Source organism: Corythoichthys intestinalis, chromosome 11 (genome assembly GCF_030265065.1).
Source record: "Corythoichthys intestinalis isolate RoL2023-P3 chromosome 11, ASM3026506v1, whole genome shotgun sequence".
Taxonomy (NCBI): Eukaryota; Metazoa; Chordata; class Actinopteri; order Syngnathiformes; family Syngnathidae; genus Corythoichthys; species Corythoichthys intestinalis.
Genome location: NC_080405.1, coordinates 28,216,226 through 28,228,564, shown reverse-complemented (window position 1 = coordinate 28,228,564; position 12,339 = coordinate 28,216,226). Strand labels below are relative to the sequence as shown.

At 39.9% G+C, this 12,339-nt stretch overlaps 1 protein-coding gene across 1 annotated transcript; it reads left to right on the top strand.

The window, feature by feature from the left end:
• Positions 1-5,456: 5,456 nt before the first annotated feature.
• Positions 5,457-10,930, top strand: zic6 (zic family member 6). The gene is made up of 2 exons (XM_057850626.1): positions 5,457-6,594; positions 8,661-10,930. The coding sequence occupies exons 1-2, from the start codon at positions 5,727-5,729 to the stop codon at positions 9,239-9,241; spliced, it is 1,449 nt and encodes a 482-aa protein (XP_057706609.1). The 5' UTR covers positions 5,457-5,726; the 3' UTR covers positions 9,242-10,930.
• Positions 10,931-12,339: the final 1,409 nt, after the last annotated feature.

The following is a 12,339-nucleotide window of genomic DNA, read 5'->3' as shown; positions in this document are numbered from 1 at the left end:
ATTGTAATATCCTGAGATTTTTTTTTTGTGCTTAGCCCCCAAAAGAAGGAAGGGTGGGGGTCCTGCATTGAGCGAGTTTCAGAGGGATACCGCTGACTCTCTGCAGGACACATACAATCTGATCAAGTTCACAGACGTGTTGAGTGCTTCAAGCGGCGCTTTTTAACCGCAAGCCTTTCACATGACCCCCCCTTACTTACACCCCATCCACACACACTTTCAATCTGTCCCAGGAAGGAGCTTCTCACGTCCTCTATTTTTGAAGGGCCTCCCCATAAAAAGTCTCCAAAATCAGCCTCGTCATTTCATTTCCTACCTTCATCACCGTTCATCCAGCGGCTACAACTTTTCCCCATTCACCCTCCCACCCCATCCACTCTCATCACTCGGAGAGGTGAGTTGTCTGACTTTCTGCATGACAGTGAAGGCAGCATGTGTGATAGATGGGTAGTTGTTCTGCCCCAAGGGGGCGGGGCTGCATGCATGATTTTGGAAAATGTGTGTGTGTGTGTGTGTGTGTGTGAATATGACCTGTTTACATGTGACAAGTTGGCACTTGGCAGCATTTTATCGTGAAACCTGTCAAAGTTTGTATGTGTGAGATTAATTGATTAATTTTATATGACCCCAAGTATTTGACTTCCAGAATGAAAGTAAAAATGTCCCCATTGCACTAAATGCACTAATTAAACCATGTGTAATATTATATAACATTGTGTGTAGTGTGTAATTTGATTATTTTGTTATCTCGGGCCGGGATTACCTCATCGGGCCGTTTTTGGGGTTGCCTCATTGGCTCCAACATAATCTGCTAGCGACTGCGCATGCGCGCAATGCGAAACTATGACAATATTGCAGGGGTGCTATAGTGCACACCTCATGTGAGAGGGCAGGCCTATCCATCCATGCATGCATGCTGCTGGAGTCCAATGGTAAAGCCACATTTTGTTTTGCATTTTCACTACACAGGGATTTGGAATCATGTTGTTGATTCACCAAATGACGTTTTATTGATGCAGTTGTGTTTATCTGTGGTATTGTTGTTGTAGAGCTGCTTCTGTTTTTCTTAAGGTTGTGATTTACAGAGGTTAATAAAAAGTAGCATGTGTATGAATGAAGACTCTTTAGTGTTAATGAAAAGTGAGTTTGTATCTTTTGTATTGGCTCACCTAATGAAAACTTCAGCAAGTGAATATGTGTATGCCTCCTAATAGACCTGCTGCATATACATACGGTAGTGTTGAATGAATTCAACGTGGAGTACTGCATTGTTGTGATGCATTTCCACACATTTTTGCTGTCGTGCTGCCTAATCCGACTCCAAGGCTTGCTGTGCTCGAACCTTTCCAAAATAGAATGGTGCTCTTGTTTGCCTTCTCTCTCTTTGAGAGCAATCTGGATTTTTGACAATATCCCAACAAAAATATGTTGGCTGACTTGAATTTCCCCGTACAGTAATTAGCATGCAACGTTTGCATTCTGTCTTTATTTTCTCCCCCCCAGAGGCTCGTAGTGCTTTGGCCAAATACACCATTTTTTTACACAGCTTGTCATTTTCCATGCATGTTTTGAGTATACATCTTTATCCTGTATTTTTAAAAACCAATTGATGAGTCAGGTTTGCTGTGCAGATGACAACTGACTGGCTTGCCATTTGGACTTTTCATTGAGTCCAGCATGCATACATCATGATGTGCTTTGTCACTGCTCGGTCTCAGTGGACTCAACATTGCAATACTAGATTGACTTGTGTTAGTAAACACTTGTGCCATGCTAGCATAGTTGCGCAGCTGTCGTCATATATGTGGAGGTGTGCTTGATTGTTTTTACCTTCAATGGCTTGTAAATGATAGTATTGTGAAAAGCAACATGAGCTAAAACTCAAGATTGTGGTGACGACAGAGGCTTGATTTGCCAAGTTGTTGTTTAATAGACGTAAACCCGGTTTTTGTATATTATATTAGGTCGTATTGTTTCCTTCATATAGTTTATACAATGTAGTTTAGGCATTTTCGAAGTGGAGTATGTGCTCAGACTTTCACATTTCAGTTGTATTTAAATGTGCTCAGACTTTCACATTTCAGTTGTATTTAACTTTAAAGTTCAAGACATTAGAATTTACAATAGAAAACTGTGGAGATGCAATTTTTATTGGAAATTTGCATTGTTTTCATTGAATCATTAGGAACATTTTGTTCTCATGTTGCTTTGGTGCAATTGCCAGTCATTTTGAGGGTTTACACACACACTAATAAAAGAAAAACTATTATATTACTCTTTTCTGATTTTCACGTGTATGTAAATCTAAACAAACATTCTAATATAATAGAATTAACAAAAAAGCAATTGTCTTACTATAATTTTTTACATATATATAGTTGGATGGTATCGCAATTACAAGGTTATTTTCATTTTTGTTATTTTCAGAAAGTTTCCATTTTCCACATTTCACAACAAAGAATCGACAGTTTACATATTTACACAACTATTGCTAGTTGTATTAAACCCTAACCTAATCATAAAAGTCAACACAACTCATTAAATTATTTCAACACAACAGTCTGCTAAAATTGCTGCCTTAGATATATATATGTGTATGTGTATATATATATATATATATATATATATATATATATATATATATATATATATATATATATAAAGAGTTAGATCTTAATATTTTTCAGCTTACATTACTGCACTAGTTTATTTTTTTCTTTTTTCACTGGAAAGCAAGCACATGTGAACTTTCAGTTGATATTGTGACCACAAATGGAAAATGCCTCTGATATTTATGCGATAATCGAGTGGAATTAAAACAAACATACTTTTTAGAAATGGCACCATCTTATTTTGTGAACATTTGGGCCTGCAATGCTACTACATTCTGATCTCAGTTGTACTTGCACTTCTCGGCATTGTTTTTGGGTGCTATTTGGTGTAAAATTTGGGAAACCATTTGACAAAGTGAATTTAGTCATCTAATAATCTTGTTTAATATATAAAGCCTCTGTCAGCAAGTGGACACACACATGCACACCCCCAAACATATAATTAGAAACACACACACACACATTTACAAAAATAACCAATAGACATACATGCAAATCAAGGCCAAATCTGTATAAAAATGTTAGTATATTTTTGTATATTTGTAAACACTGGTCCACTACAAGGTGGGGAACCTGCAGCCCGTGGGCCACATATGGTCCGCAAGAATATAAGACTCGGCCCTTTACCCAATTTTAAACACGTATTAATTAGAAGAACATTATAAAAATCCCTCAAACGTTCTGAACGAAAGTGTTCCTACAATTTAACAATGTGTACTGATATACTTTGACCATCATGGGACTTTAAAAAAATACCACCCAAACCATGTATTAGTTTTCAATATATATAAAAAAAAAGGCATGTTTTCCTGACATGTTGTGAAAACAGTGGCGTCGTGTGTTTGCTGTTCACACAGAGTACCTCTGACTGCTTTTTGCTCCCTGGATATGACCCCATTAATGATTAAATAGGTGAGAAACATATTTACACTGTACTAGTCACAACAGATTTCAAATGGCCTGTCACACTTCTACCACCAATGGCCATGCACTGACAACCTGAAAATAAAGAAAAAAATGGCTTAAAAATCTTAGTGTGATCTTATGCAATTCTTGGAAATAAATCAAGTTATTAACTTGCAATGTAAATGTATGGAGATTAATCACGTAACTATATTATATCTATTGAACCTAATAACTCCAGGAATATATTTACATTAGTTTTTTTTTATATATATATACTTATTTGTATCTATGAAGTATGTGTATTTATACATATTTATATATAAATGTATTCCTATGTGTATACTAGTATGTGTAAATACATGCTAAATGTGGTAATAATTAAATTACAAAATGAAGTAATAATGGATATGAGTCCACTTTTGATTTAATTTATTGAGGTAAAGATATAGAGGGTGATTCAAAAACAATGTGCCTAAATCAAGAGATATGTAAAAACTGAAAAACATTGCAAAACTCTGGCATAGGCAAATGTGTTGAACATAACTTAAAGTATTATTTCATTTATTTCAAGTGCCGGTAATGGCTACCTTTGAGCACTTGATTTGAAAACTTGAACTTATGTAATTTTCGGACTATAAGCCGCTACTTTTTTCCTTCATTTTGAATCCTGCGGTTTATAGTCCGGTGCGGCTTATTTGTTGGGTATATTGGACCTGTGTCCAAGCTAGAAGTTCTGTAACTTTTTTTTTTTTTTTTTTAAGTATTTTGATCTGTCACATGTCACATGACGATTTTGGCACATTCTTTTTGAATCACCTTGCATATGAATAACATTAATGTTGTTATTTTGTTAATGCATGCCCAAAAGGTGCCCTCAGTTTATTTATTTACGTTCTGCCCTGTAGTGCACAATGAATAGCCGATTGAAACCTTTGGTTTTATTGCCCTTTAATGACCTTCAACCTCGACCTATTTTCGGAAATACTCAGGGTCAAAGGTTGACCAACACTGGCTGTGCATTACAATCACTTTAATGTTGGGTACCCTTGTGAGTTATCTTTTTAGTTGTTGTTGCTTTGTCACTGTCGAGGAACCTCTGCAGCTGACGTCAGCATTGCATTGTAAATGCTTTCGTATATCAAAATGTCAACTCTGCTAAAGGGTTACTTTTTTTTCTTCAGGCTGAAATACATTGTTGATTTATGACGAAAATGCAAGAATAAATATATATTTTTGTATTTTATTTCTCAGCCACTGAAGCTGAGAAAGTTAGTTTGTCACGTTTCCTCATTTGCATTTTTACATAACGGAGCTGTGCTGCTGCTGCTGCTGCTGCTGCAAGAAGCACGGCGTACCTTTCATGACTATTAATTTTAATGATCGTGCAGCACAAAGCTCCAACGTGTTGCATTACACACAAATGTTTCCATATTTGACATTCTTGTTCCGCTTCTGTAAAAACAAACACGAGTGCAGGAAACATTCGAAATAAGATTTTCACAACTTTTGAAAACCTGGAATTCCAATTAGGATTTGACGATAATCGTCCTGGACACACGGTGCGTTATTTTCTTTCCAGAGGAATTTCCAAACTGGCAAATCAGACTCGGGACCGCTATTGTCTTGTGTTTTTGCTGCAGTCATATTCAATCAACTGGACTTGGCCCACGATAAACGTTTTTCTTCTTGTGCAGTTGCCGGTTTGTCTTGGTGGGCCAAGAAAAGCGCCCCGAGCAATATTTGGGAGTATTGCTGGCACTTTTCAAAGCATTTTCTCTGCTCGATTTGAAAAGGGTGTCGTGCAGTGAGCGGCCGCGCTGTGCAGCCCACCCCTCCTGAAAACAGACCCCAGCGTCTGTCAATCACGCCGCATTCCAGCCAATCCCAAAGCTCCCATTGAAACAAGCCGCTGTGCCTGCTGTGCTTTTATATTTTGCGCCGCGGCCTGTTTGCGGGGGCACTTTTACTACCACGGTTATTGCCGCAAATCAAGAGGGCAAAAGGAAAGAAAGTGCGGGCGAGATGGGACTCGCGGCAACTTTCAGTACTCCTGTGCGTCTTTCCGCCGCCAAGTTCACGGCCAACAATTTCACATGCAGATGATAAATGGCCATTTGGGAGCAGACATTTTCAACGTGCTGTCCCGTCTGTTTTTCTTTTTAAAACAAATCTCCCCCAGTTTGCCGCACGCTAACTTTGCACCCAAACATGACAAGCCTGCAGGCGAGGTTCAGTGCAGGCTTCCCTCTCCCGTGCAGCGTCAACCCGGGGGAGAGGAGCAGTGAACCCAGCGTGGTGCTGCCACCTTTGGCAGGGGAGCACACGGGACTCCCCACTGGCACTTCCTTAAAACTCTGCCCCTCGCGCTCTTTGCGAGACTACCCCGAGACGAGGTCCAGTGCATACGTTGACCACTCGCTCCCCCACTACTTCGAGCAGCCCGGCCCTAGGGGCTTCCTCGTCGGAGGCGGCATGCCACCGGGCACCGAGCAGCTTGCGCCGTCAAGGGGGAACCACCAGGCGCGCTACCGGGACTTCACCGGCTGCAGGGACGCCAGAACCGGCTCCTTTTTTACCAGCTACCAGGAGCAGGCCTCCGGCGGCGAGCACGGTCAGGTGATGCTGGGCATACCCGGCGACCTCCTCACCCGGGGCCACCCGTACGGGGGCGCCGCGAGTCCCAAGGGAGGCGTTACGCCCTTCCTGGGGCTCTACAAACCCTTCGTGCACCACCGCGGCGGAAGCGACGCGCTCCTCAGGTGCGGCGCCAAAGTTAAGAGCGAGCTGGTGTGCAAGTGGAGCCCCGACGGGCCGGCGTGCTCCAGAGCCTTCGGGACCATGTACGAGCTCGTCAGCCACGTGACCGTGGAGCACGTCGGCGCGGCGGAGCAGGCCGAGTACGTGTGCCGGTGGGAGAGGTGCGCCCGCAACAGCAAGCCCTTCAAAGCCAAATACAAGCTGGTCAACCACGTCAGGGTCCACACTGGGGAGAAGCCCTTTCCCTGCCCCTTCCACGGCTGCGAGAAGGTCTTCGCCAGGTCGGAGAATCTCAAAATCCATAAGAGGACGCATACAGGTTTGTTCCTTAACTCAATTTGCAATGGATTACCTATGCTGAATGGCTCTGCATAGATTGACAGTTGCTAATTTACCATTTAGGAAGCTGTCATGCTCTTCATTATGATGGGAAAAAAAGCTCTCTTAAGCAATAATACATATTATTAATGCACTCAAAATATACACTTAGATGAACACTTAGAATAATATAACGGACTTTCAGTTTTGTGATAGCCATCGACGGTGATAGACGTCCAATCTATTTTAACTGGAAGGGTGGGCAGTGATTTGCTGTCAGCCTCTCCCAAACAAAATGGATTGAACGTCTATCGGTGTCAATGGCACATAAATATTACAATTCCGTTAAATAATGCGAGTATGAATATATAATTATTATCATGACTGGTGCTTTTCCCCAGGCATGACTCGTCCTATAGGACAAATGCAAGAAATGAGTCAAGCAGTGCAGCGCCCCTACTGTATATATAGGCAGCACTGCACGGGGGCCGCTCCCACTTCATTCCAATGAAATTATTAAATAAATCCCGGGACACCGGAGAGCTTGTGACGTGGCGGTTACGCGGGTGGTGCGTGGGCCTCCCATGCTGGGACCACTTTCCCATCCACATTGCTGGCAAGTAGAGAGAGCCCCCCCCCCAAAGATAAATTTTATTATTATTATTATATTTTTGACTGAAGTGTTAGTGCCTCCTTTTTAATCAATCAACATGATTAACTATTTATTACACATTTACCCGTATAATTCGTTATCATTTTAGCGTTTTCAAAGACATAAATGATTTTTAAAACGGACTGAATCAAATATATACAATGCTGGATAAAATAACTTACATTAGTAATAATGACTGAAGAATAGAATTAAACATATTTTTTCTTAGAATTTTTTATTTGAAAAAAATATATATATAATTCAAGATGATGTTTAAAATAACTGCAGGAAATAGGCACAATATCACCACTACTCTTATATAATTAAAACATTTTTGGGGCCTTAAACTCTAAATAATGAATTATTGCTTACGGTAATGATTTTTGATGGAACAACAAGCAAGCACTTTTTTTATTTATTTATTTATTTATTTTTTTTACAAAATTGTTCGATGACATTTTATGTTTTATTTATTGAACTATCGTTAAGATATGGTATGAAACAAGAACCAGTAGTTCGTATTTCGTTGATGGAAATGCGGTAAGGCCAACTTTCAAAATAGCAAAACTTCTGACATTTATTATAATTTAACAACTTCAGTGTTAATGATTTGAGTTCATTGAATCTTTGTTTTAACTAAAAGTGTAATACTATTAGCAGTAAAGAATAAATTTTTTCTTCGTTATAATCATTGCTTATATTAAAATAAATAAAGGCAAAATGAAGCCACTGCAAGTGTGAACTCGGTAAAAATATACATTTATACCAACAATAACAATAATAATAACATGAAGATAATATGCCATGACTTTCATTGTAAATGGTTTGCATAATGAAAGCAGGAATTAACGACTTGCCCCCATGCTGTGAGTACATTCACTGTCTCATTTTTTATGATTACAATAAAAGTCATTCACTTACAAGGCTCTACGAAACCGAATATGTATTTATGATTATCTGGCCCATGTGTGCAGTGTCTGCAATTGGGAGGAAGAAAGGGGGGAAAAACCCACACGCATTTCAACGATTCTCCCTAGCAACTGCAAGGCAAACGCACCAAGGCAACTTGACCTACATTTCCGAGTGAAAGTCACTCCATCACTTGTTGAGAACATCTTTTGGGGCTCTAATATCAAAAGTTTAAAAAAAAAAAAAAAAAAAAAAAAAAAAGAAAAGAAAAGGAGGAGAAGGTGACGTGAGGATAACTGCCAAAACATTAGGTACAATACACCTGCATAATCTTATCAGAGCCGTCTGGAAAGATAATGCCATAATTGAAAAATATATTGCAATAGGAGAAATGTAGTAGTAGATTTCCAGCCCATTATCTAATTACTCTCTCTCAGCGGCTTTCAAGGCTGGCTTGTAAGTGGGCCTAACCTCGCCCTCCACTTTGTCTCCATTTGCACGTGCAGGTGAAAAGCCTTTCAAATGCGAATTTGAGGGTTGCAACCGGAGGTTCGCCAACAGCAGCGATCGCAAGAAGCACTCGCACGTGCACTCCAGCGACAAGCCGTACACGTGCAAAGTAAGAGGCTGCGACAAGTGCTACACGCACCCGAGCTCGCTCCGCAAGCACATGAAGCTCCACGGCTCCAAGGAGGCCCCGAGCGGCGGTGGCGCAGTGGCCGCGGCAGGAGACTCGCATCCTGGTGATCACGGCACTGAGTCCCCGTTGCTTCTCAGCTCCATTCACGACGTGGGGTCATTGTCCCCGGGGAGTCCAGACGACTCGAGGTCACGGCTTCCACTCGGGTTCGACAACAGGTCGCAGCCCCTGCTGGACACGCTGTTGCTGCAGAGAGCCTCCTATAGCAGCACCGGAAGCGGCAGTGCCGTAGGAGGAGGCGGCACCATGAGGGCTCAGGCCGCCCAGTACCACTGCGGCCAGGCCGGCCACACTTTTGCTCAACAAAGCAGGACTTTTACGTCTGCCCACTTCCAAAAACGTTTCGTCAACGGGTGGTATACTTGTCACAGTGGTGTCGACTCGTAGTCTGACGAGCAGTGGACATTTCATTAGGTACACCTTGCACAATGATGTGCAGACCAATTGAAATAAATTTATATGATTCAACAATGAAGAAAACAAACTCTAAGAGGCACTTGCGAAGCAGGTGATTAATTCAAAGCACGCACTCGGCCGACGTTGTGGCCCGGTGACGTGAATCCTGTGTCCAGTTGTCTTGCAAAAAAAAAAAACTTTGAGACATGATGTAATGAAAGCTGCGTCCTCTGACTTCATAAACAATTGTTTGTCTAACATTGGAACCCATGTTGGTCATTTTTGTATCCCCCCACTGTTGAAAGGCTTTGTTATATTTTTTCCACCCACACCTTTTACACAATATTCAAACGGTTTCTACTCCAAAATATATATATATATAAAATACACGACTCAGACCAAAAACTCCACAGCCCTCTTAAAAAAACTAATATATATGTATAATATATATATATAATTCTTATTTTGGACAAGAAAGCCCTTTTCGTTTCAGATTACACATGCAACATTGCTATTGCTCATTCAAATCATATTGTCACCCCCACAAAACTTCTCCATTCACTTATCGACTTTCATTTTGGACCCACAAAAGAAAATCTTTAATCAACTAGACTCATAATACATTTAGTGTTACCAATATAAATCATTACAATTTTAAAGTCTTCTGCTCATGACCAAAACATTACTAAAAGTCACCTTTGCATGAAAGCATTCCCACCCAATTTCTCCAGAAATTGCAATTTCTATTTATTTTATACGCGTTACAACTTATTTAGCAACGCATAAAAAAGTTCCTCTTCTTGATGATGAAATGTTACTCGTGCCATTGATGACGATAGACGTAAGATCCATTTTGACTGTGTTGGGAGGCAGCGCTGGTTTGAGTGATGCCAGCCCCTCCCAGTCAAAATGGATTGGACGTCTATCACCGCCAATGGCCGCCAGTGAGTAAACACTCGACAGTGCTTCATTTAATGAACCACAAAGGTGTCCAACAGACCCTTCATTATTTTCCCCAGCATGTCACTCTGATGAATGCGTTTTCTCCTGCAGGTGTACCTAATGATGTGTCCAGTGAGTGTTTCACAGCTCGTGCAGCACGTGTCCCTTTTTGTGCTCTTCGTGTTACATATTTAGTGATAAGTTGTGAACTGTGTTATAATAAAGCCTCCCGTTTTTGTTGTTTGCTTTGACACGCCCACTGCCACAGTGGGTGATGGCAATTTTTTTCCCTCCAGCATTGTGCACATGTCTATTTGTGGGCTGTCGTTACTTTTATTATTATTATTATTATCATGGAACCTAATTCTGCCTTTACATGAATGTAAACTCTTCCATCGCGGGGATTTTTTGAATGTAAATTAAGTGTAATACGTACAGAACGTGTGTTGCTCTCTCGTAGGCCTAAAGCATTGTGATAGTGCTGCAACGAACACGCGTGTTCTCTTAAATGTACATTTCCACATATGTGTGCAACGTGAGCAGCCATTAAAAGCTGCCCTAATTAGTATTCACTTTTACTGTACTGTACAGAAGCCTGTTGTATAATTAACTATGTATTCTATATTTTATTAAAATCTCTATATATTCTCTTTGATCAGATGCGCAGTTGTGGTCAAGTTAATTAATTGATTTGGTTATTTACTTCCCACGGGATGATAAAAAAAAAAAAAGCATAATTTCCGACTTCTTTCTTGCCTGGGTTTCCGGTGTTGGTTCGAACGAATTAGGGGGACGGAACTGTCACGTGGGGTCCAAAAGCGCCTTTATGATCGTGTGCGAAAGAATTGAGCAGCGGCGTGCAGTGACGTCAGAAGTAGCAGGAGGAGGCACTATTGATGATTTACAATTGATGAATAAGTGCAGGTTTATTGAAGCAGAGAGCTGGCAGTGATTGATCATGTTTCAGTGCCATTGACGGTGAAAGACGTACATTGCATTTGAACTGGAAGAGCTGATCATTCGATTTGATAGTTTTTTTTTTTTTAAATTCCAGTTAAAGCTAACATACCAGAAATTTACTTGAGCGTCTCTTATGGCTCAAGGTGATATACTTTGGGAAGTTGGAGCACATTTGTGAGGATATAAAATCTAAAGTTGTATATTTTTGAACAAAAGTATTATAGAACTCCACCCCAATCTGTCATATATTTTGATAAGTTTTCCAAAATGATGAAAACCTATTGTGCTTTTCTCGGCAAAGTTGGTATGTCACCTCTTTGCATTTCAGATTTTGACTGAAATTTTTTATTTAAAAAAAATCCCATACAGTAATCCTCCTGTACTAATATTCATTTAATCCCCCTATACAGCATATTCAAAATTCTTTAATAACATCTCTGGAACAGTCCTCTTTTTGTTTTTTCTAGAGTATCAGCAATTTGAGTCATTAAAAAAAAAAAAAGATCTACTTTAAAACTGGAAAAATGTAGCTGTAACTTTTACACACCTTATTTCAGTTTATAGTATGTCATTGCACCGGGGAACACAATTTTTTGTCGAGTTTGGTCTGACAGCTGTTTATAAACTCATTTTTGAGTGAGGACTCCAAAATCTGATCTCAGTTTTCCTCTCAGATCAATTTCTTTAACTATAGATCCACGCTTTCTTAAGAAAAAGAAAGGAAAAATACTGCACTTTTGTCTGTTTAATGAAAAAAAAAGACGGTAAAATCTGAAAGAAAAAGGCATTATAACAATGTTTATTATTTTACTGCAACTGACATTGATAGATGTCCAATCATGTGGCTCTTTATATTCTTCTGCTGTGAATTTAAAATGACTTTATCACTGTATTAGATGCCCAATCCATTTGAGGTGGGGGTGTGGCTTCGAATACACAAATGTTTATTTGCTATAGCCAGCCCCCCACTACAAATGCATTGGATATCTATCGCTGGCAATGAGTTAACAGCATTTTATTATTATTATTTTTTAACAAATGATATGGCGACTAATATTATTTGTGTGCATGGAGTTACAACAGGTAAGTTGTGGAGAAAAAAATTGACATACTAGAAAAACAATGACTGCAATTCTGATATAAACATTAAAATCTAACTCAACAGATTAAAAAAATGTTCCCCTATG

Excerpts from the sequence above, each read along its gene's own strand:
- zic6 (XM_057850626.1), top strand. The coding sequence starts at position 5,727 with ATGACAAGCCTGCAGGCGAGGTTCAGTGCAGGCTTCCCTCTCCCGTGC. Across the intron at positions 6,595-8,660 it reads CCATAAGAGGACGCATACAG|GTGAAAAGCCTTTCAAATGC; the intron begins GTTTGTTCCTTA and ends TTGCACGTGCAG.